This window comes from Falco rusticolus, chromosome 3, assembly GCF_015220075.1.
Source record: "Falco rusticolus isolate bFalRus1 chromosome 3, bFalRus1.pri, whole genome shotgun sequence".
Lineage (NCBI taxonomy): Eukaryota > Metazoa > Chordata > Aves > Falconiformes > Falconidae > Falco > Falco rusticolus.
In genome coordinates this window covers 68,696,031-68,720,976 of record NC_051189.1, presented here as the reverse complement: position 1 = coordinate 68,720,976, position 24,946 = coordinate 68,696,031, and the positions used below count along the sequence as shown (strand labels likewise).

The 24,946-nt window shown below is 44.0% G+C and overlaps 1 protein-coding gene across 3 annotated transcripts in view; it reads left to right on the top strand.

The window, feature by feature from the left end:
* ZNF516 (zinc finger protein 516) overlaps nucleotides 1-24,946 on the top strand; it is a 105,481-nt gene that overhangs the window by 67,969 nt on the left and 12,566 nt on the right. For all 3 annotated transcript variants that reach the window (XM_037380285.1, XM_037380286.1, XM_037380288.1), the window contains exon 3: nucleotides 20,518-21,996. In XM_037380285.1, coding sequence (XP_037236182.1) covers nucleotides 20,518-21,996 — 1,479 coding nt within the window. The remainder of the gene's footprint in view (nucleotides 1-20,517; nucleotides 21,997-24,946) is intronic.

The window sequence follows — 24,946 nt, the reverse complement described above, 5'->3', positions numbered from 1 at the left end:
GCAGCCTTTTGCTTGCATGTGAATTATTAGGTGTTTGAGTTAGCAAAATGTGGATTAGCAGAGTTTTTGCTTTACTATGGTACAGCAGACACTTTAGCCATTTGGTCGTCAGCTACAGTCATTCTGTGTTTGAGCTTCTCAAAATAATGCCTGCTAGTGCCTATAATTAAACATCTGTCAGGGTTTTCAGAATGCCCTGTGGGTTTTTTCTTTGGAGGGGGAACAAGGCCCTGCTTTTGGGGGGAAAATGGTGTGTGTAACAGCAAAATGTATTTCGGCCGTTTTTGCAGGAGGGCAAACTTGGGAGATCAGCAGCTTTCTTCGTTTTGGCTGATGTAAATAAGCAGTAAATTTATTGAGACATCCGGCACAAAACTGGTGTGAGAACAGAACTTTGGGCCTCATGTGGCAGCTTGAGCAGATGGGTGCTTCTTACTATTTCTTAAAAACTGAAATGACAGGGAGATTAGGGTTTAAAAATCACAGCTTCTGTCGCATGCATTAATTAAAGGGGTTTAGCGTAATAATTTTATCTTATTGTTCTAAAGCGTACGGTCAGCTACTTTCAATTTTTATAAGTACTGAGCCCTTCTCTGGGAGCCATGGCTGTTTGTTCAGTTAAATTCTTTCTGATTAAAGCTCCCTGAATAGTCATTGCCTTCATATACCGAGACCAGCTCTGTTTTCTCTATGCTACACTGATAATGGGGTCACTGGGAGATTTCTGAATTACGAGTTCTAACTGGAGTTACAGTGCTTCAGGGATGCTTCGCTGCTCAGTACAGTCTGATGCGCCTCAAAGTACCACTGGAACACATGGGGCAGTGGCTCATACATTTCTATTCCTGACTTGTTTTGCTCACAAGAGAAGAACTGTAGCAATTTTGATTATTTGCTATCAGGTCCAAAATATCATCATATTTTTTAATACGGAAAGAAGTTGGAACCAAATATCTGCAGTGATCTAGCAGTACTAGCACTTTTCAGGTTTTGCGTTTGGTTGGTTGTTTTTTTAGATATGCCTGCAATAGCCTGTTCTTTATTACCTTTTCCCTGCAAAATACAAACCTAAAGATTTTTCAGATCTGCAAACGGCATGCAGGAGCGACGATTTAGCAACCTCGGGTAAGAGAGGTGGGCCGCCTCTGGGGTCTTAAACTGATGGGCTGCGACAAGGTCACTTAAAGAAAAATGCCCTTATTGTAACTATCATGCAAGTTTTATTTAAAAATGTCAGTCCTATGGGTACTGTGGATTTGTTACTGCTTTTGGTTCTTCCAGCAAAACTTGACATTCCCTGCAAGAGCAGATGTTCATGGAAAGAACTCCTTCTGGGGAATTAACTAATTAAGAAGGTTGAGCTTCTGCATTCTTCCAAACCGTGTATCCCGAGGCTGCAGTGTGGTGTCAGGGCTCTTCCTTGGCAGTGCTTGATAGGCACGTAGGTTAAGACTGGGTGAAGACCTGTAACAGTCTGCCAAGCTGGTGATCCGGTGCTGGAGTTCAGCAAGGGAAGGGGGAAGAGCTGCCAGTCCAACAGCTTTCCTATTTTCCCTTTAAACTGATGATCAGGAGATGCGGTGGAGATGGCATCCATTGCCAGCAATTAGTGAGTTCGGTGAGCAAGTAGGCAGAGGTGGTTTATCCTTTCTATCTCTGGCCAGCATCACCTAGTAAACGTGGGCTTTGCATCTGGGATGTGCAGTTACGGTCATCAGCTCTGAGGTCAACTTTGTGACGAGTAGTAAAATAGTGATGAGCACAAGTTGTATGTGTATTCGTTTCTTTCAGATTTATTTATTTTTATTCTACTTATTTATTTCTTGGCCAGGCTGGGAATTGCCACTCCGAGCAGCACCTTGCAGGAGCTGAGTTGTTCTTTGCCTTACGTGCCACAGCTCCCTGTAACAGCTCTTAAGCTGTTAAAGCAGGCTGATCTATCTTTAGATTGTATTGACCCATTATCACCCCGAGTCTTCGTGTCTTAGAGGACAGGCCACACCAAATAAGGGATTTCTTAGATCCTCTTAGATGCAGGAAGGAGCTTGGTAGAGGAGGTAGGTTGGCACCCACCCTCAATAAGACAATCACAGTAAAAGAGGCTGTTGATAGTGAGTTTCTGGCCTTGGGGGAATGGAAAGCCTCCTCAGAGGGTGTTTCAAAGAGAGGTGAGACTTGTTCAGTGGTGGATCTCCATTTTGAGGGTGCAGCCATCTCTCACAGAGGGAGTCTGCGGGATGGAGAAAACTAAATCAGGAAGGATTTGGGTTTGAGAAGACTGGCAGAGGGGTAGAGAAGTTCTTCACAACCCCTCCTGGTGCATTTCAGCTTGGATTGTATAACCCGTCAGTCTAGAACTTGAAAGCAACTTTAAGTGAGCTTATGATGATACATGAAATTTCTCATACTTAATTTCAAAATGAAGGCTAGAAAAATTTCATGAAAGCTACTTAAAATGAGTGAAGATCCAAATATGCATATTTTAGAAGTACTGTTTGTAGCAGTGTGATATTATAATGTTTAAATCACTGCTTTCCACAGAAAATAATTAATTTCTTGTGATTCAGTAATGTTGTTGTCAGACAAAGTATTGCTTTGTTTTTTGTGGGTTTTCAGCCTAGTAACAAGATGACTCAGATAGTAACCTGGCTAATTAGGTTACATAGAAACAGTTCCTATTAAAAGTGTAGTTTCATGTTCTTAACATTACAGCTTAGATTTGCTACCAATAGCAGTGGATCAATTTTGAACCAAAATAGGGTACACATAAAAAATTCAGCTCCATTTTAAAGGTACTTCTCATTGTAAATACAGGAGTACAACAGTGCAGTAAATGCATTTTTTAGGTAAACAGCATGAAGAGTTTTTTAGAAGAGCTGCTATGGTACTTGCACTTTTGATTTGTTTGAAAACAAGGTTTGTATTTTACCACAACATTAAAAGTACTCTGTACTCTTAAATGTTTTAAGTTGTTTCTGTTGAGAATATTTCTAGGGTAAAACTCTGCTTCACTTTGAAGTCCAGCACTAAGCAGCAAGAAGACATCTAGCACAATGCAAGTGCTGGTAATATACAGCTATATGAAATTCCTGGTAGTTTAATTAAAGTCTGAATTTTATGTTCAGGATCAGGGAGCATGAATTTATTCAGCAAGAGTTACTGCCTAAAGGAGGTTTTTCGACTTTACATAACCACAGATATAACACACTGAAAGTATAAAGAATGACGGGGAAAACTGAGTGGGGTTCAGAGATATTAGGGGGAGGACAAGGGCGAAGAGAGTGTAAAGTGCTGTTTATTTTAAATTTACCTTTTATTTCATAATGGCTGGGACTTTTTTTTGCCTTACATAATTACTTAAGAGTTTCACTGCAACTGGGTAACTTCAGTGGAAAGAAGGAATAACCAGACTACAAACTCTAATTTAAATACGCAGTTGTACTAGATAACAAAGACTCGAGTTATGAACAGTATGGCTGTTCTCAGTGCGTTACATCTCCAAAAACTGGCAGTGCACCAGCTTATTAAGTTCCCTGTTCTGGCTAGGGCAGGTCATCAAGGGACCACAACTGAACAGAGACTTTTATGTGGAGAGTTGAGTCAGGTAGAGGACAAATCTCAGTTAGTTGGAACTAATAGACACGCTTCTAAGTAACAGTTCTCCTCTTCTAGAGGATAGACAGCTTTAATCTCAGAGGGATTCAACAACGTTCTCACAGTTTTTTATGGGACTAAACTATGTGGTAAAACCAAAAACTCTTAACTTGGAATGTCTTGGGATGCCTTTAACTACAAAACCATCCACCCTCTGAGATAATGTTTTTTTCTTGTGAAGCAGAGGATGCAGCAAGGCAGAAGGACAGAGAAAGAGTACTGATGAGTAGCAAGAACGATGTGTTCTCAAGATGCTGGAAGGGTGTGGGGGAAAGGGCTCCAAGAGGCATATCTATGGTTTTGACTAAGGCAAAACTAGATACAATTAACTTTTTTGTAGGCTGGATAATACAGAAAGATAGGAGGATTCAAACAGGAAAGGCAAAGGAGAAAAGTGTTCGGGTAAAGTCCTTTTGTGGGAACCCAGCAGAGACTGAAAGATTGACTCAGCTTCTTGGTGAGCAGAGGGCACTTACTGCTGAGTTCTGCATGCTGCTGTGGAGGGTGGCTTTCACGCTTGTGACAGATCACTACAATCTAGAAACCATGCTAAGGATTCCCTTCTCATGGGAAGCCTGCCTGCAAACCCCAAACGAGATGAAAAGAGGTACCTCATAGCATAGAATTTCTTAATTATAGGCAAAAGAAAACTTTAAAGGCTTTTTATTTTTTTTTTAAAAAAGAGGTGGGGGGGAGATAATTGTCAACAGAGAGCTTGGGAAAGCCAGTATTTCATCAACAAATACACAAAATTAAGACAGAGCCTTGGAAAGTCCCTGGTAAGCTCTGTGCTCATTTATGATGATATTTTGCAGGGAACTTCCATTCTGAAATAATGGAAGTATTATTATGTGAATTAAACCTAAATCTTTAAACCAGGCAACTTTTTTTATAATTTACTTTGGAAGCACTGCTTTTTGTTAAGCTTTCATAAAACATCCTTAAATTACATGTTCTGACTTTGCTAATGTTGCTCTCCATTCCCTAATAATCAGACGGAAAAGTGCGGCATCAGGGAAGAGTCCATGGTTTGCTCTTGTTCCTCAGTAGGCTGAAATGGAAAATAGATGCCAATCATAATACCAAATGCACCTGGGTGCCTGGAGACAGGTTGTGTTTCCACGTTTTGCAGAACATGATGAAATATACTTTCCTGCTGAAAGCTATGCCCAGTGAAGGAAAGCATATGAAGTATGTGCTAAAAAACAGGAGTACCCAAAATCCTTCATTGCTTTAACTAACCTAGGCCTTTGTATCGGAGACTCCTCCCCCAACCCCTTTTTTTTCTTTTTCTTTTTTTTTTTTTCCTGATAGTAAAGGGTTGGCTCCATTTATCTTACTCCTGGTCTTTGTCTTGGGCTTGAAATTGAATTTTCAGAACATAAAAATATCCTTTTTTCTTTTTCTCACTACATTTGACAACATCTGAAGTTTTTTTGTTCACACGCTCTCGCCAAATATTTTAAATTTAATAATGTGTTGCTGCAGCATCTTAGCTTGTCTGTCTCGGACCATAAACCAGCAGTCCAGAGTAGTTAAAAACTGACCTGGTTGCAAATGTTGAATACCATCTCCACAGATAACGGTTTTCTTGTGCATGTTACTGCTTATTGATTTATTTTCCGATGAGTTGTATGTAAGTGAAGGTGCTTCCACTCCTATAGAACTTTTAAAATCTGCAAGTATTTTCTCTCAGCACTCGGCAGGCAAAGGTTTTTGCGTTTGTGAGGCCTTTGTATTTTCTTCTGCCATGGTTCTGTGTTTCCCCCAGTGGCTGCGTTAGGAAGGTTGAGCCAATCCTTGCCTGCAGAGGTGCGTGTAGGCTAACCGCTTACCATGCATCGAGAAGGAGTCCCTGAAAAGAAAGGGGTTGGCATTACCTTATCCTGCTGCTGACTGCCCAAACTCTGACCTGTTTTGACAGAGATCTTTCTGCATAGCAGGAGCACTGAACAAAAGACAAAACCTCTGTGTTGGAGATTTTGTTTTCCTCAAAATGGATGCTTTTCTACCATGTGCAAACATGGTGCTTCCTGTAAAGTAACCTGTATTAGCCTATTGGGGGCTATTCATTTCAAGGGAGTTTTTTGTTTGAAAAAAAAAAATAAAGAAAAAAGGTACAATACAGTACATTATGTAGAAGACCCCATCAAAATACCATGCTTTCTGTCTCTGTGCTGGGTGTTTCTGTAATTACACCCCACATCACTGGACCAGACACAGCTTCAGCTGTGAGGAGGTTTTTACTTTCTCTGTTTTCTTGGTGGTCACAAACACGTTGACCTAGGGCGAGTGGTTTGTCATTGTTAAATGTGTTGGCACAGCTCAGTCCTGCAGGAAGCGTTTGCTGTTGGAGAGGATGGAGCTGCCCCCCACCCCGCAGCACTGGCAAGCTGGGTGACACTGGGTGACTTGCATCCCCCTCACACAGCAGCTAACAGCATGCATGGTTTTGGTTGTGGATGGCGGGGAGCTCAGCTCAGAGACTTCCCTGGAGAGGGGACCAGGTTTCCCAAGTTCAGCGATGGTGGTAGGTGTAATGGGAAGATCTGTGGGATGCTGGCTGCCCCTTCCTGGTCCCATGGCTAGTTCTCTTCCAGTGCTGCAAGGTGGTCCCATCCCTGTCCTTCGGAAGTGTGGTGGTGAGCACTCACGTGTGTGACAGTGCCTTGGCACGGCTCATGTACCCCGCTCACGTTCAGTGCAGGAACGGGGCTGCCCGAGCAGGTGGTGGAGCAGGGAGGAATCCCCCTGGAGACGAGACCCGCTGCCTCTCCTGGGAGCTGTGTCCTGCATGGCACTGCTGCTGCCTGGGGACGCTTCTGCGGGGTAAGCCCTTATTTTTGGTTTGGTTGGTGTGTTCCATGGCTTTTTGTTTTGTTCTGTTTTACTTTATTCCCCCCCCCCCGAGCTTTGGCAGCGGCCCCCGGTGCACAGGGCCCAGCTGAGGCCCCGGGTGCTGGTGGCTTCGTGCGCACGGAGGGGAGGGAGGTTCCACCTGCTGCGTTAAACCGTGCCTGGGGCTGGTGGCCCAGGGCAGCCGCTGGTGGGGGCGCTGTCACCTGGGGGGTATTTTGGTGGGCATTTTTTGTTCTTCTTGTTGTTTTGTTTGGGGTTTTGTTAGTTTGGGGGTGCGTTTGCGCTGCGGGTAGAGTTTTGGAGCAAGAGGCCCGGGCAGCACCCGGAGTAGCCCAACGCAAAGGCGACAAGGCGGTTTTGCAAGGTGTGTGGCGGTGGCTTGGCGAGCGGCTCCAGCCCGCGGCGGCCCGGCCCCTGCGGCGGCAGCAGCGCCGGGGGGAGCGGGCGGCGGCGGCGGCTCATCCGCTGGGCGGCGGCGCCACCTGGCGGCGGCGGGCGGAGCGGCGGCGCCGGGTGCTCCCCCTTGCCCCTCCTCCTCCGCCTGCCCGCCAGCCCTGCAGTCCGCGGCTGCCCGGTGCCTGCTTGCTGCCGAGCCAGGGGCTGACACGCGCACGCAGGGAAAATAACAGCGCTCTCCGTGACGGTGAAAATACCAGTTTTCTCGTAGGCGGTGTACTGTTGAAAATCTGGTTTAACTGTGCTCTTGGGGACACGACAGCGGGCAACGGTGTGTTCGTGGCAGGAAGATGTCAAATGTGCTGCACAGGGTGATAAATTTGTAGGGTGGGATTTTAACTGAAAGCATTACCTGTATGCAGGTGAAGGTGCCAAGGTGAAGTATGCCTTAGTAGTGCTGAGTGTATTCCTTAATTCATGGGGATAGGTGATTCCCTTAGCCCCGTAACCTCTCTTGTAACTCCTCGGAGTCACGTCGGAAGCTGTGTGTTTTGATGAAAGAATGAAAACTGAAATTGGCTTGATGCAATGTCTGTGCAGTAAAGACTAATTATCACCTGGACTTTGTGTGTAGTCAGGTGTGCGAGTGGATTAAGTAATAGATTAAATGTGTCTTAGTGAATAGATTTAAAATGATTCTGACTTTGAAGAGGATTTTGAAAACACTTTTTTTTTTCCTGACGTTGGCCTAATCTCTTTGCCAGAGTAATTGTGGCAGTAAGTACTTTTGTGTGTGATGCTACTGGGGATACATGCATATGCACACACCGTGTAATTGTTTATCTCTCGTTTTGGAAATACCTGCACAAACATCTGGTTTTCTGTATGATTCTCAGCTATGTAAGAATCTGAATTAACCAGATTAATGTCTTAAACCCATTCTCCTTTAGGCAAGTCTTATTTTTGTCTGGAAGCAGTCTTAAGGAGTCAGCTGTGGTTGGGATGGTGGGTGTCCTGCCTTTTGTGGCAGGAGAGTGTGGAAAAATGGCGAGTAATTGATATAGGTGATCTGAGGGGCTCTGCCTTTATTGGTATCTTAATTCTCCTCCTTTTTTTTTTTGTTTTTTCCTCTTTCTTTTTTTTTTTTTCCTGTGGAGTTTAACATGCATAACAGACCCTGCAACTGATACAGGTCTCGGGCGGTGGGGTGGGGAGGTGCTTTGGTTATCTCAGTTCCCTTTATCCGTCCCCATTGCATTGTTTAGCCCTGCTGGAGTGTCTCTGACCAGACCTGTGTGTGCTGCTGGGAAAGCAGATGGCCTTCCTGAGTTTCCAGAAAATTGGGTCCCCATAAGACCTGACCGCTGGGGAATAATTAACACTTAAGCTCCTGAGGGGAGGTGTCAGTACTGCTTCCAGCAAAAATACACCAGGCCCCAGCCCTCACCCAAGAACTGACGCAGCTTGTTCCTTGTTCCCAGCAGTGTGCTCCTCCAGCCTGCCAGGTTTGCGTGTCTGAGCTTTGCACCGAAGCGGCAGGCATCTTTCTGTTTAAGGACACCTCATATAGATAGCCGATCACCGACACTTTAAAATCTTCCTTTGTTAATCCTGCGGCAGGCGCAGGGATTTTTTATGCTGCTTTCTAGGGGCTTGCTCTCAATATGGAGGCAAGAGACGTCAGTGAAGTTCACTGAGCCTCTCGCCCAAAATGGTGTTTGCAGGCTGCTGCAGGTACACATGTAGAAGTTCTTATCCAGCAAACTCAAGTTTGTAAGTTGCCCTTAAGCATACTTTCCTGCTTGGTTGTAAGGTGCATAACAGAATGAGGGCTGGGGAAAGGAGAAAAAGCTGAAGTACTCTCCAGCCCTTCTGGATGTGTGTGTGTGTTTTAATCCTTTTGAAAAGGAGAAATTCCAAATTAAGCCAGCCTGTGGCAGTGTTTTTCAGCATTTCTTTTGCTTCTGTTGCATTTAAAGCTTAAGCCTTAGTGCTAATTGGAAAAGTTGGCAGGCTTGCCATGTGCTATATGCAATAGTTAATTTCAGTATTTAATAACGTTTTAGCATTAAAACAAAGCTCTTTATTTATTAAAATGAGTTTGTGATATAAATAATCAAGACTCACAGGTGCAGAATTACTATTTTGTTGTTTATGAAGCTTATTTTAAGGTTGCTGTTGCCATTTTTCAAATGGATTTGATTTCTTCCCCCATCCTCCTTTAGCATAACAATGTTTGTATTATTTGAAAGATTCATTAAAACACATTTGCAGCTGGTTCTTCCTTTTTCAACACGTTTTTGAGACATTCCCTTGTTTCCTGACCTTTCTGAGCTACATCGTGCACCGTGGGATGATTCTCATCTGACTTCCTTTCCAAACAGAAGGCTTCCTCTTTTATGAAATGGGAAGCCTATACACCAGTGATGAATAGATGCTGAAATTTATTTATTTGTCTTTTAAATTACATCTTAAAAGTTGGGATTTTTTTCCCTTTACGTTTTTTTCCAGATTAGTGAGACTACAAAAAACAAGAATTTAAGTGAGCCCGGAACTTTGGTGCTCTTGTGAGCTCTCAAGTTTATCTCTCAGTATAAAAGGAAAAGTGTCACGAAAAATGCTTAAACTCCAAATCCCTTTTAGAGTGCATTTTGCCTGCAGGCAGCTGCCCTTTCTGCCGCTGTGCTGGTGGCAGTAGGTTCCAGCCTGCTTTGTCTGTTAGCTCTTCAAGGGGATTATGGAAGTTGCCAGTAAATGGCTGATGTCTTTAGTGATCTGCGTAAGGCTGTCACAGAGTTGTTTCAAGCCAGGTCTGAAAGGCCTTTTACTTTGCTGGAAGTGCCTCCCATAGTTATTGTTACCGTTTCCTCTGTTCCTACACAAAGGAGCGAGGGAGGACACAGGAAAGAAAAGGAAGGGGAAAGGAAAGGCTGCTCACCTAGCAATTAGCTAACCTGCAAATACCCCTGCCATGCGTGGTCAGTAGGAGCCAGAGGCTGGGTGGAGGGGAGCTGGGTCTGGCAGGCAGGACCCGAGTATCTTCTCTCGAGGCCTCTGGCTCAGGGCTGTAGGTTGTGTGGTGTGCACACAGCACGTTTAGTGCAGTTCAGCTGCAGCTGGGACCGAGTCAGTGGCCTTGGCCAAGTGGCCAGAGGCTGCCCTTGTGCATGCAGTCCCATCCTCCCTGGGAGCTCCGGTTCCCTTTGGTCCATCCAGGGCAGAGCTGTTCAAATCAACCTTTGATCTATCAGTAGCTTAGAGCCTTCCTATACCTTGAGGAAACTCTGCATGTCCCACATCCTGCTGGGCTCAGCCCCTCATCTGCCCTGCCGCATCCTTGTGACACCACATAGTGGAGGCAACTATGATCCAGCAATGTCACCCCTCACCAAGGGCATCCAGTTTCCAGTGATGATAGTTCAGTTTGTATAGCATATGTCTTAGATTTGATCTGACTTGCTTTTCCTATTCCAGCCCTATTTTCTTCCATTCTCTTTCCAAAGCCCTCTTTCCTCTGAAGGCCTGAAAAAAATTGCTAACACGAGGAAGTAGATTTTCTGTCCAAGTACAGTATAAGTGCATACTTTACATACTTGAAATACTTATAATCTAAGTTCACCTTTCCATGATGTGCCACTGTATTTGATGTGACTGACATGCACAGTAGTGGTCCTTAACTGCCTTAAGCCTGTGAACTTAGTTGGTAGCGTGGCCTTCAGCAGGAGAAACAAGGTAAATTAGGTCATGCAGAGCTCCTTATTTCCATAACAGGGGTAGCACAGTTACCATGCTGGGCTTGCTGGCTGTAGCTTAGGTATTTCTGCAGAATGCTAGCCTACAGCACAGCTGTACCCTCTGTTTTTAGACTGAGCAGCTCTAGTAAAGAGCTTTATGATGTATGGCAATATGCTACCCACACTTAACAAATGATAGGGGAAATGAAATACTGGATGAGGAATGTTAAGCTATATGGAGTGGCTGCCAGTCTGCAGTCCTGGCCTGGAAAGCCTCTTTCTCCTTAATGCATTTGAAGGAAGAGGAACAGGTGGCGGTCAAGAATATGCTCTGGAGCAGACATTGTGGCAAGTCCGACTGTTGGAACGAAAGGGAAAATTTCCAGGAAGATTTACAACTGTTTGGGTCTATGTTTGGAGTGGATGTACAGGCGGGCTGCCACTTGCTTTAAAAAAAAAAAAAAAAAGTAATATTTAAAAATCTGAGTCATAATTTTCCATCTCCTCTGCAAGTAGTTCTGATCGATCAAAACCAATTGCACTTACCTTTCTGTGCCTTAGACTAAAAAAAGAGAGGGGGGGGGGGGGGAAGTAAATAAAAGAATCAAAACCTAAGAAAACACAACAGCCTCTGCCCAGATCCAGCCCTCTCAAATGTTATTATGTATCCTGCTGTGTTAATGGTCTTGCACCCTTTCTTTTTCTTCCTTCTACCTGCACCAAACTTCACAGGCAGGGCCACACAGGGAGAAATGCCTAGCAGCTACAGAGCATACTGGATGTGCTCCGCTTAGGTTTTGGACCAGTTCATACTGTATTGCTATTAACTCTGGAATTGTGACAAAGCTGTATTACGAGTCAAATTGCTATCATCTGGCCTAATCACTTCCTAATTTTGCAGAGCATTCCAGGGGTTTTATATCCCATAATTTTCTTTAAGTATATTATGAGCAGCAACATTTGAGGCAATGCCAAATTGTACAGTTTTCATTTTGGCAAGCAGTCCTTGCAAATGTTTTCATATTGGTCCTATGTATGTATTCATCTCTCCTTCTATTTTACCTGTAATTTATAGGTGAGCACTTTCCAGGATCCAGACAGTGATGTGGAGCTGTGAAGGTGCCTGTACATTTTAAGCTGATAATACTGCCTTTGCTCTGGTTTAGTCGGTCAGTGGGAGTGATGGACCCTTTCCTCTGCATCCACTTACGCACTTTAGTGTTACATTCCTAAAGAAAGAAAGGCAGGTTTGAAGTTCTGTGAGCTGGGGGCACAGTTGCAAAAAGCCATGTGTGATGTGGACAACTGACTTTGGTTTCTCGGCACCATGCTTTTCCCAGCTGTAGCTGGAGCAGCCCTATGTGAGGTGGGAAGCCATGGGGATGCTCTGGAAGCTCACAGGGCAAAGAGGGGCTGTGGGGCATGGCTGGGAAGACCAGTCCCAGAAGGGACCGTGCTGGGGATGCGAGCAGGATGTGTCAACAACATGGGGATCGGATGCGTAGCTGCAGCCTTGCTGGGTGAGGCTGGACAGGCCGGTATCACCTCTTCTCAGGTCTTTAAAGCTTTCTTCTTAACCAGCAAAAGCCCCACTGAAGTCTTAACTATCCTTGAGTCAAGCTAGTGTGGGTGAAGGGTGAAAAAGGTACTTGGAAGCACTATTGATAACAGGAGCTACAGCTTCACCTGCAGATAAGTACACGTTATTTCATGGGGCTTTTCCCCTGCTGCTGGGCAGAGATTACTCTCATGGACCTCTGTGAGAAATACCGAGGTGAAAGGATTGGTAGGTTGTTGCTAGCTCTGCTGCTGTCCAGAATTCTGTGCACCGTATATATAATACCTTACAAAAAAATCACACTGAGGAGGTGCAGAGAGATGTGATGAACACTGGAAATGTCATGACAGTGGCACACTGCCAGCAGCAGCCATTTTACCCACACGTGCACTTTCACTTTGTTACGTGCTCTGCTCTGCTGTGGATGCTTTCCTTCCCTCACCTTCAAGTGCAGCCTGTGATTACTCTGGAAGGGTTGATACTGATAGCTGGGAGACAGATTCCAAAGCACCTGGCCCTAGAAGAGAGTTTGTGATTGGGCTTCAGCAGAAAGCTTTTTGCACTTGATGTGCACCTGTGTGAAGCTGAGGGTGATGAAAGGATACTATGTGAGGGGTGAATAATTTGCACATGGAGCTGCTCTTGCAGCCAGTGGGCCTTTGGGAGGCTTGTAGGATGGGTATCCTAGATAACAACAAAGCCAAATATCCTTCAAGGAAAAACTGCATGCAAGTAGCTGGAGTCGAAAAGTTAATTGTGAACTTTCAGACTTGTTTTTCCATCATGCCTCCAGTATCTAACAACGTGTACTTCAGCCTGACAGATTTTGGACCCAATACCCTTTCGCTACTAGTTCCCCAGTTACTTTGTTGGTGCCTATTTTCTGATTGTGCTTGAAATTCCAGTAACCTTGCTGACATGTGCATCTGTGGCTGTTCCAATGGGGGATGGTTTCAGGCCTCCCTTTTTTAAAAAAAAAAAAAAAAAATATTTTTTTTTTTTTTAAAAGACCCTATTCCTTGAAGTGTGACATAACTCGAAAGCATTTCTGCTGTGTAAAGGAATTTGTAATTTTACTGAGCTAGGGAATACCTTGTAGAAAGGGGTCTTTCATGTCCTATACCATAACTGTTGTCAGACACAGATTTCATTCATCTTAAAAGGTTAAGGTTCAAATTTAATCAGCTAAAATTTTTGCTTTTTCCCCAGTCATGTCAGTGACCTTTCCAATTCTTTCCAAAATGCAAAATGAATGAAATCAATATCTCTGATGATAATAGAGATAATAATGTAAGAGCTCAGTGGGTTTTGTTTCCACAAGCAGCTGATGTCCTCCCAGACAGTACTGGAGAGATTAGTCAAATGGCGACCAGGGAGCATTAGGAGTGGTGGGCTTGGCTGGCCTGTCCCACTTTCATCCCCTGCGGTGTCCTCCAGTTCTGCAGAGGGAAGGGAGGCAAAAAATATAATGGGGCCCTTCAGCTGTTTGCACACTCATGGCATGGCAGTTGGATGTTCTAAGCATTCAACAGTGAGGGTAAAAAATACCTTGCAGGTAAAGTTGGAAATTGCAGAGGGTAAAGTTAGTGAAATGAAGCAGACGGGACTTGGGAACAAATCCATACGTTGTTCCAGCAATAGAGGAAAGCCTGAAAACAAGTGTACAAGAGAAACAGCTGAAAAATAGCATGATCATAAAAAAGGTTGAATTGAGGGCTCCAAGCATTAGTCATTTAATCATTGTGGCTGCAGTGGTAGTACCATTTGGGAAGAAAAGTGTGTGTGTGGGGGGGGGGCGGGGGGAAGCGCTAAATTTCATTACTCTGGGGTGCCTAAAAGAATTAAAATTGCATTGGTCAGATAATAATTTCCCCTCCCTGGACCCACTCCCAAAACACAGAGATACAAAACTGCAGTTCTCTCTCTACTTGTGAGATCATGCTTCTTTGTAGTGAGCATCCTTTCCCAACAAATACTTGGTTGAAAGCTGACAGTTGCTCTCTTGCGTCCTTGGCCTGGAATTGTTGGCTGTGAGTTTGAAAAGTCAATGAGAAGTCATTTTAGGAACTATAAGGTTTAGATGTAGAAAAGGAGAATGGAGACTATGAATGCAAACTAGACCACAGGGCTGCTAGTTCTGATTGGTAAGTCCATGATCTGGGTTTATTTCCTAAATGCATGGTCTGGGTTTATTTGCTAAGGATGAAAGTATAGTGTTGTTAAAAATCTATAGCTGATTGATTGGAAGTGAAAAGGCAACTCCCCAACATCTAGCCACAACAAAAATAGAGGAAAAAAATCCTGGGAAGTAATAAGGAAAAGCAGTGTGGTGTAAAGAAGAAACATCTTGCTGATAATGTGGTGAAGGCAGGATTTCCTGGGGCTCCTGGGACTTGTTTTCTGTGTGCTCCCGGGCTGTGGTGCAGGATGGCATCGCTTCCCTTTTGCCCTGGCACAGCCGAAGTGAAACCTCTGTGGGGAGGGCTGAGCAGGCTGACTGATGAACTGCCTGCATCGACCAGTGTCTCAAGGAGCTGTGTTGGGTTGCTGCCCTGTTAAAAACCTCAAACCTCAGGCAAAAATACCATCAGTTCTAAAATTAGTCCAAGAGAAAGCAGGGGTATTAGTTGATCGTGTGCTTTCTACCCTTCAGTATCACCCTCTTACCTGCCAGTCTGACCTGTTCTGCAGTACTGAGTACTCCAGTCTAATCCTTGGTCATCTCTTTTTCGGAATTATTGGGGAGCTGGCATAGCTGCCTCTAAAAACATCTAACAAAGTATAAAGATGCGGCACGTGGCCTTGGGCTGTAAGATGACCTAAGAGGGTTTGTAGGAGTTGTCTCTCACCTTACAGCCACTTTTGCCACCACGCTGGGGATATGCCGAGTGATGCAGCCAGAGCGGAAAGCAGGGGAGATGGCAGGTAGCATGTGGAGTATGAAAACTAGACATGCGGGCAGCTAGAACAGGGGCCATGGCTGGTGTAAGACAAATCATCCTCTGCAAAACAGATACTGGGTCTCTTTGGACAGCCTGACCTATGCTCAGATGATAAACCTGCTGCTAAGGAGACTCACAGGCTCACCACTGAATGCTCCAGCAGTCCTTGCCTTAGCTAAGCACATAGGAAATTAGTACAAAAGGAAGTCTGGTTTTGGCATATGTCTACAATGCTGTTGTAGTGTATGGATATCAGCTTATGAGGGGTTTTGGTTTGCTGTGCTGGTAGAGTGAAGGCAAGGAGTAAGTCATGCTTTCTGCCTCCCTGTGAAAAGAATGAATTTTTATCATGTGTTGATAATCCGTGTTTTGTCCGTACAGGTTTTACAGTCCAAGTGCTGTTCCACCTCTGCCCTTGACATTTATTCCACAAGCTGCAAACACACATAATAGTGTGGGTTTTTTTCTGTTCATTGTGAGTTTTCTTATGTGCAATTATATCTGATTGTTGTGATAGACTCCAGTGCTCAGGATGACATAATTCTTTTTGGAGCTTGGCGCTCCTGAGGAGGCTGCAGGCATTGGCCTGTCACCCTCCCGTCTTCCCTCAGCCATGTCAGGGACATTTAACTCTTCATATTTATTTTCTGGCTGGTTACTTTTCTGTTGCAGTTCTCTGAACTCCTTCTGACTTGTCCATATTTGCAGATCTGCACACACATTCTGGGGACATGGAGTATTTTTCTTGGACTTTCCTTTCAAAGGATAAAATACCTTTATTTTTTCCCCCTGCCATACCCCATTGTATTGTGCATATTCTGGGCTCTTACATACTGCCTATTGCTATGGTATACGTATTTTGGTTTATATGTATCTATATATCTCTCTATATACATAAAAAATAAAGTGACCAGCATGGCCATCATGTGTTGTCTTCTGAGGGATAGTTTTAATTTTATTTTTATAAATTGTACATTTATTTGTGAAAGCTAAGCTGAAGAACCTCACGTAGTACACTCATATTTAACTTGCCATCTCTTGTAACATCTGTTATTTTCAACATTGCTGCTTCCCAGATTTCGCCCTCCCACTGCATGGGGTTTTTTGGATCGTTTCCCTTCACTTGTCTTAGCCTGCTTTTTTTCCCAGAATGAATCTCATTTGATTATTTTCAGACTGCATTTCTATTCTCTCCAAGTCCCTGTGCATTATTTCGTTGTCCCGTTATTTTTGCAGCTCCGCCAAATGCAATGTTTCCTGGCGATTTAAGTTACCGTGCTGTCTAGAGTCTCTTCTGGATCATTAGAGAAAATACCAAGTGAAATAGGACCTAATACAGGTCTTTGCAACGTTGCACCTTCTTTCATTGTTATCCTTTGCTTTTATCATGATTTATTTGCAGCCAGTTTTCAAATCGAGCTACAGCATTCATCTCAAAGTGCAAATCACTATCAAATGTTTACTAAGAATCAAACACATCACATCTGCTCCTTTCCTATCGACTCTTAGTGCTATTAATGCTAGCCAGAAAAGGGGCCAATTTCTAGCCAGTTCTACACTTCTGAATAGAAATCATGGTTTCATTGTCCTCAGGCTTGTAGCCTGGTTTACTTTATAGGAAGCCTCATGAAATAAAACAGCTGTGCAGCCCATTCTGAAATTTGGTTTTGTGGAAAAACAGATCTAGGGAGGAAACAAATGGAGTTTATACATGTGAGGGGAGGAAAGAGAGCGAAGAGACAGGTGTGCATGGGGAAGGGGAGTCACTTCATCTGACTGTGTAAGATATGTAACTGAGTGATGGCAGTTACATATATTTCTGAAGAACTGGTTGAATCCCTGAATGTTCCTGTGTGTCTAGACCATGGCTTCCCATACAGGTAAGGGTTCCATGCTGTCCAGCTTTGCTCTCCCATGGGCAATGCCATCAATATTTGAAGCTATGGCCAAACTGAAGGCACGAGATGGGGTCAGCAGTCACCACCTAGCTAGGCACCTTGTACAATTCCTCTGCCTCAGCTGTTGGCCAGGTATCCATGCCACAGAAAAACTGTAACACTTCAGGGATGAGGTAAAAGGACCTTTCTCACTCTCCGGTAAAGAGGTAAATGGCTGTTTTGGGTAAGAAACAAAAGAATTGAGACAAACATGAGGACTGTAGGATAAAAAGTGAGAACATGCTTAGCCAAGAACTCTTTCAATGGGTAATGTGAGTTATAGTCCCTGGAGATCATGCAAAAGGCGTCCCATTCATGGCTTTTTGCTTCGACGTGGCCATAATAAAATCTTGAAAGTTTCTGGTGACAGTAATGCCTGTGTTGCACTGGTTAGAGCAATATTTTATACCAGTAATTTAAAAGGATTGTTAATACCCCTTTTCAGCTGGGGCAAGCGGCTGGAAGCATGCAGAAATAAATTTAACCTATTTTTCTAAAAAGGCGCTGCCTGTATTATTGGGTTGCATACCATCTCCTCCTGCTCTTGCCTGCATCCCCTCGTCTTCCTTGGCTTTTGCTACCTGCTCGCAGCCCAGCCTGGACCACCACCCATGACAGGGAGGATGGCACGTGGCAGCGTTTCAGCTTGGGTGTTGATTGATATCTGGAGTGTCAGGTCCTGGGTGGAGGGCAGGATAGGGCTAGGGGAAAGCTTAAGCTGTGCTTTGTGCTGGTGAAGAAGTGTGAGTTGGCCTGCAGGTGAAAAGTCTGTCCAAATCTCGAGGGAAGGGGATAGGGGTATGGCTTTGGGGTTTTTTTTTTGTGTTTTGGTTTGGGGTTTTTTTTGGGGTGTGTGTGTTTGTGTTTTGTTTTTTTTGGTTTTTTTTTTTTTTTTTTTGCTAGAAGTGCAGCTTGAGCAGTTAATACAAATATTGCTATTGAGGCTTCTGATCTAAGCTTTTAAAATTATTCCTAGTATGTTCAATACTGTTCGTGTGAGACATCAGAGGAATTAAATACAGCAAGATGCTGCGAAGAGGTTTTAGAAGCTGTGTTTTGTAATAACCTTACAAATTTTCATACGCTGTACTGACTGTGTGCCTTCAGCACTGTGGCAACTGCAGGCCGAGATACACCTGAGAAATGTCTTCATAGTTTTCCTGCTCTGTGCTACACTTCCTGCCTGGAAAATCCCTTCTCCTTTGATGGCTGCACTAAAGCAATAGGGCTAAAAGACCTGTAGCCACCGCGAGGTTTGCAGTCCCAGGCTTTATACTGGTGACTGCTGAGGACTGTGGTCTGACTCTCTGCTTAGTCCTCCTCCCCCGCTTCCCAAGTCCAGACCTAAAGACCAAGCCCAGACCTAACCTGTGCCACCTCACAGGCTGTACAACTTTGTCCTCTTTGCTGTAACATTGCAGTATGAAAATTTTGACCAAGTCAGAAATCATCAAGGAGTGTCAGAGGTACGCAGCAACCTGGGATAACGGTGTCTGCTGATGCACCCCTTCATCACGGCTGTACAGATGGACTAAGGAGTGGCCGGAGCCTCGGGGCTCTGAGGGCCACAAAAGCGGGGCTGGTGGTGGTCCCCCACCTCCCTCCTCTGCCCGCTCTGCTCAGCGTAGCCTGTAGGTTGGTTCAGTCTCTGCCGAGTACTCCTACAACCAACTGATTTGTTTTTGCTTTGCTGTATTATTTACTGCAGTGATCAAAGGAGCCACTCCTTGTGATCATAAAGAGAAGCCTGAAAATCTTATTTAAGAGCACAAATATTTTGGGCTTTGACAGATGTGCTTTGAAAATAACACAGATGTGCAGTGTCAGATTTCACTGCTGCATGCAGTGTCTTTGTTTCAAACTGTAAATTTGGCTAGTAGTGCTGGGCATGTGCTTTCCCAAAACCTTGCCTCCTGAAACACGGGAAAAACAAGTTTCTGGGTTGTGGGGGCTTTCCCCCCCTGAATTTCCCCCCTTAGAGGGTTTGAAAGGAAAATGCTCTTAGCAGAGTGCGCACTCAGCTCTGCAAGGCTGCAAATCTACGGGGTTATTTTTAACCTAATTACCTCAAATTAAACAAAAGCTTAAGAATTTTTTGCTTGAAATGAAGGCGAGGCTAAGTAGACTTCATTTGCAGTGAAACTCCAGCTGAAGACATGCTTCTTCCATTGTGCCGTGCAGAATAATGCCTGTGGCACTACGCTGAGCTAACGAGAACGGCGCGTGATTTTCTGAAGCACTGGCTTTTATGAGTTGATGCAAGAGGATATGCAGCTCTAGAGCAGTTCACTCCTTTCCCATTCTCACCCCTCCTGCAGATGTGGTGATCACTTTCAACTGGTGACACTTTAGATGGAGCATAGTCTCCTTACACTTGCCTGGCAGTGGCTCATTAACTGCATGCTAATTGAAACTGAAAGTTTGTCAGATGATTCAATTCAGTTACATGTTAAATGGATTCAGTGCAGTAAGCATTACTGCTGTGATGAAAATCTCTGTGGAGTTGAGTTGTGAACTGATTTGGAGGGATTCAACGGCTTCATCAGTGGCTCTGAGAGATTGGCATCAGGAGAGCTGGCAGAAGTAGCCATGCTCCCAGCAAAGCAAATCCTACTGTTCTCCTCTTTCACCCTAACAGCCTTAATTACTGCCCAGTGTGTTCCCTTTCCAGAACACGTGTTAAATAGATAAATTTACTCTGGAGAGCTGAGAAGCTCAGAAGAAAATGAGAAGATTCAAAAGTCTGGTTTGAATTCTGTAATCTAAATGGCTTGAGAATGTTTACTTTCTTATCTCTCAGTGAATCAAGTGGTCAAAATTTTCCTGAAGTTGGACTCAAATGTAGACGTATGTTAAAAACCAAGTATATCTACTTTAAATTGATGGACAAAATTTTCAAAATTTGCATCCTCTGTAACTCATCTTTTATACTTGGCCACTGAAAAAGTCCCTCTTAAGTGAGCAATTTATTCAGTTTGCTGTACCTGCTTATGTGCTTGTTTTCTGCATGGAGCCAATTTTTATTGCTGAGTTATAAAACTCTTTGAAAATAGGGGTTTGTAATGGAAGCACTGACAGACCTTTAACTAGGTCAGTCTTATCTGCCTCCATTATCTTGGTTTATTTTCCTCACAGTCCCAGAATTTCAGCGTGGGTATATTATTGAATTGTTCTTTCTTCAAAATGTCATGAATGTGCAGCATTAGAGAGTTTATCCAGATTTTGCAGTCATCTTTAAAAGTAAATTGAACTGTTATGTCGTATTTCAAGATTTTCTTGCTTATACAGTACATTTAGTCTGTAGCGTGTCATTATGATACTAATACCAAAGTTTGTTTTTTCTCCTGCTAGTTTATTCTAGTCTTGAATTCTGCTCTGGTTTTTTGGCACCTTTTTGCATAAAATGACAAGGAATGTTGTTTGTTTGTCCCATTCAGATGAAAAGCCATACCACTGCAAGTTCTCTGAAGAGGAGGCTCCAATGGTAACATCTCAGTTGGATGAATTCCCGAAGCTGGGAAGCCGCAATGTCAGAGAAAATGAAGCCAGGGAATCTAAACCAGAGGTCCCTGCCTTGGTGTCAGCACTGGAGAGTGTCATCAAGGAGCCCTTTCTGAAATACCAAGATCTGAAAGGTTCTGCTGACAGGAAGATGCCAGCATTTCACCACAGCCAAGGGCTTCCTTGCTCCAGTCGCATTGCTAGCTTTGCTTTGGGTGTGGGCCAGACATCCTCAAACATCGTCATGGACTTGAAAACATCACTTGAAGTGCAGGCTAGTCGTGCTAGAGAAAATTTGCTAGACTTGCACAGGGAACATCCTCTGATAGAAAAAGGTGCTGAAGCTCAAGAGGTAGCTCCACTCGATTTGAGTGAAAAATCAACAAGGGATAATTCATGCAATAAGAATTTGAACACATCTTTGCAGGCTGCTTTAATGGTCTACCCATGTCCTTTCTGCAGTCACAAGACCTACTACCCTGAAGTCTTATGGATGCACAAAAGAATTTTGCACAAAATCAGCTGTAACTCAATGGTACCCCCTTGGGTTCAACAGAATGGCTTCAAGAGTATTAAAAACAGCCTGGTCTTTCTGGCAAGGAGTGGGCGTACCGGCCCCCCTCCTGTTCTTGGTGGTAAGGAGTGCCAGCCTTTGCCCATTGCCAGATTTACGCGCACTCAAGTGCCAAGTGCATTGCCAGGGTCCAAAAGCAGCTCTCTTTCTGTTGGGATGACTGCCAAGTCTGGAAGTACACATCAGTCAAAGGACGGTCATGCCTTCAGCCACTGTGGTCCACGCTTACCAGGTCTGGATGGGTACAGACAGCCCAAGTTAAACCATTCCCAGGAGCAGTACAGCATAGCAGCACAACAAAAAAGTAAATATGAAGCAAATTCCAAACTTATGCAAATGGGAGCCTGTAGCAGAAGTGTAACACCTACTCAAACGGTCATATCCAGGCCTAGCACGCAGCCCACCAACAGTAAGCAAGTGGAGAAGTATGTGGTTCCCCAAGGAAGTACTAGTTTTGCCCCTCCAGGTAAGCACTGTGTGTCTGATTCCATGAAGGCCAAATTCAACCCACCACCACAGTATCATCCTCTGTGTAAAAGTGAGCAGTACACTAAACATGAAGAGCCACTGGTGCCTCAGAGGGAGTCTCACGTGAAGGCTGGGAGTGAGATGAGGACATTGGCAAACTGCACAGCAGTAGCACGAGCAAGTCCACTGCTCCAGCCCCAGCCTAGCACCGCGGGAGTTTCTCCGGCTTTACACTCCAGCAAACAGGATCTGGGATCAGATGGGCATGAGAAACGTTTGGACATTTTAAATATTTTTAAAACATACATTCCAAAGGACCTTGCTTCGTTGTACCAAACCTGCGGTGCCAACAGCCCTGTCCTGGATCACGCAGGTAAGATTTTCATAAGCCTCCATATCTGAGGACGCAGCTTGCTTGTTCCTGCTTTTTTCAGAGCCACAATACAGTTTCACAGTTTCTTCCTTCTCTCCCTTTAACAGTTGGGATTACAAGTTCATTGTTTTTATCATTTCTGGATAGGCTTGAATAGGTTTGTTTACTGATCTCTGACATTGCAGCATCCCCCCTTGTGCACTGTGTCACATTTCTGTTGCAGGTTAAATGTATCTGGTTCCACTTGGAGTATTACTGTTCCTTTGTCCCCTCGCTTCAAGCAGGCTAAAGTTACACAGATGTGCTGTCACACAAAGATCCCCCTGATATGCTGGTGCTGGCACACATCATCATCTTTTTGCTTCGGGCAAAGTAAACATCCTCTGGGGCTTATCTGTGATGTTATTTTGGAGGTTTTGTTCAATTTCATCTGCAAACAAATCTTCCAACAACAGCAAGAGATAATAATTTGTCAGTATCCTTTGTCTTTCATGACAAAAGTCTTAAGATCTTCCTTGTCCATATCAAAAAGAGTGCTGTCATATTTTTCAAATTATTCTTTTGATCTTTTTGTATGTTTATAATTAAAAAGAGGTAGGGCCGAATATGTGCCTGCTAATTCACAGAGGCAGGAAAGGCAGTTGTGCAAATAGCCAGTTTAAACGTTCAGGGACTAAAGAAGTATCGGAGCTTTCTTTCTGTGTCTTGACAGTCAACTGCCATGTAAAAAGAAAGAAAAAAAAAAGAAACCTATGTATTTGCATTTGAAACCATATTCTTCTGATCATTTGCCAGAAATAGTTTGTCTCGGTGGAAACTGAAAATCACACTAATCTATTGCTGTTGAGATGGGGCAGGGGTGTAGGGTGGGAGAATGGGAGCCATAGTTCCACCTCCCACCATTTGTAAAGTATCCTGTTTATTTGTACGCGTCTTCACTTTGTAGAAGTTGTGCAAGAACTGAACCCCACGTGGAAAGAGCACGCATTCCAGACCAGCGTTGTAGTGTCCTCACCAAACATAATGCTCTCTGTTTTGTCACAAGCATGTGTGAAATGGAGCTTGTGACCCCATTTTGCAAGTGGGATGAAACCCAGGACATTGGGAAGCTGGTAGTCTAAGGACAGCTATGGTCTAGTGTCCGGGAGGTGTGTGCAAGTTGACTGCTCTGGCAGCTGTGAGGCAAGGAATAAGCCATAGCGTTTGGTCAGGTCTTGGTGAAAGACCTTAGGGAGAAAACAGGAAGGCAAGATCTGTCTGAAATAGTCCATGAAGTGTACCTTTCAGCCACTCCATTGTCAGTTTTGCTCAATCATTTAAAAAGTAATGCTGTGTAGGAGCTGACTTTTTTATTGAGTAGATCATTTCACAGGTGGTTAGAGGCTGCGTGATGATAGTAACTTAACATCAGGCTCCTGGTTTTTGTTACGAGGCTGAGGAGGACGTGCCTAGTTTCTGAAACTGCGGAGTCCGTGTTCCTCTCTTTGTTCAGCTGACTTGGCTTTTGCCATCCTGGCGCCTAGGAATGTTATCTAAAATCCCTGCCCACTTCCTGCTCTAAATACCAGTTGATTGTTCCACCGTTAACTTGGGGTACATTCACATGGGTGCCCTCCTTGATGTTACTTAATAGTACACTGTGTTGGCCTGCTCGGAGAAATCTTACTGATCCAGTGGGCTGGAGGGAAGCAGTAAAAGCCAGGAACTAGATGCTTGCTTAGTGAATTCAGGCACCGGGAAAACCATGAGAAATGTTGGGGCAAAGTAAAGTAGGGGCAGGGTTTCCAAGGAGGTCTCTATTTGCTTGCTTTTTAAAAGAGGGATTTTATTGCCAAAATGCTTTTTCCAGGCAGTGATTTCCAGAGACACTTTAACTGGAAGTTATTTAGTGCCCATCTCTGCTTTGAAATCTCTTCTTTCATTCCAGGTGTTTTACAGCAATCAAATTTTCGGAATCTGAAACCTCTTTTTTAATGTAGCTTGTCTTCATTTTATATACAACTTCCAGGTTGTTGATGGTTCTCCAAACCAATTGGCGTGATGGCTCTTTTTCGTAGTACTAAAACAAAAACCTGCTGCGGGCAGAAGGAATGAGATCCTACCTACTGCAGACAGAGGAGGGTAAATGAACTTTGTCTGAAATAATGCAGCCCTAGACTGAGCCCTTTGCATCAGTATGCATCAAACAATTTAGTCTTAATATAACAGTCATGACATAAAGGACAAGTAAAAATCCCACTCCAGTATACTATTTGTCACATTTTTTTTCCCCAAAAGACTTGGGTGTTTGGTAAACAACCTCATCTTGGATCACATTAGAGTATTTTAGCGTGTGGTAGTGCAGTGTTCAGCTTTAGAGAGACTGGATTTATTTCTGGGATCCTTCCTTTTACATTTGTGTTAGTTGTACGTACTACTGTCACGCAGCTGCAAACACAAAGCTTACTACACTTAGGCTAGGTTTGTTTTACACTGCCCAGTCTTCTCAAATGCTCGTAGAGAGGATCTTACTGTTATATTTAATAGTGGTTATTTTATTTGTGATCGCCATATTAGGAAAGGATGGGTTATGGCAGCAGATGTACTCTTCCCCTGGGGCTTCTTTGAGACCAGCTTTGAGCATCACTTTTGCAGGAGCTCCCATACAGATAGTCACGTTCATTTACCTGAACTTGCTAACACCTGTAGTCATCCACCCTCTTTTGCTCACATGTAGGATAACCTGAGAGATGACTCATAGGGTTATTGTCTTGCGGCAATGATGCCCATCACCGAAACCTCTGAACTATCAACAGCCTTATGGTGCTCCTTAGGAAATGCAACAATGGCAAATATACCTGGAAGCAATCCATTCCTCCCACCTGCTTTTTAAATAACTACTGTGAAGTGAGTGCCAGGGAGGGGTTAGATGAAAGTCTTAACCCGCTCACCTTTGGTGTTTGTACAGGGT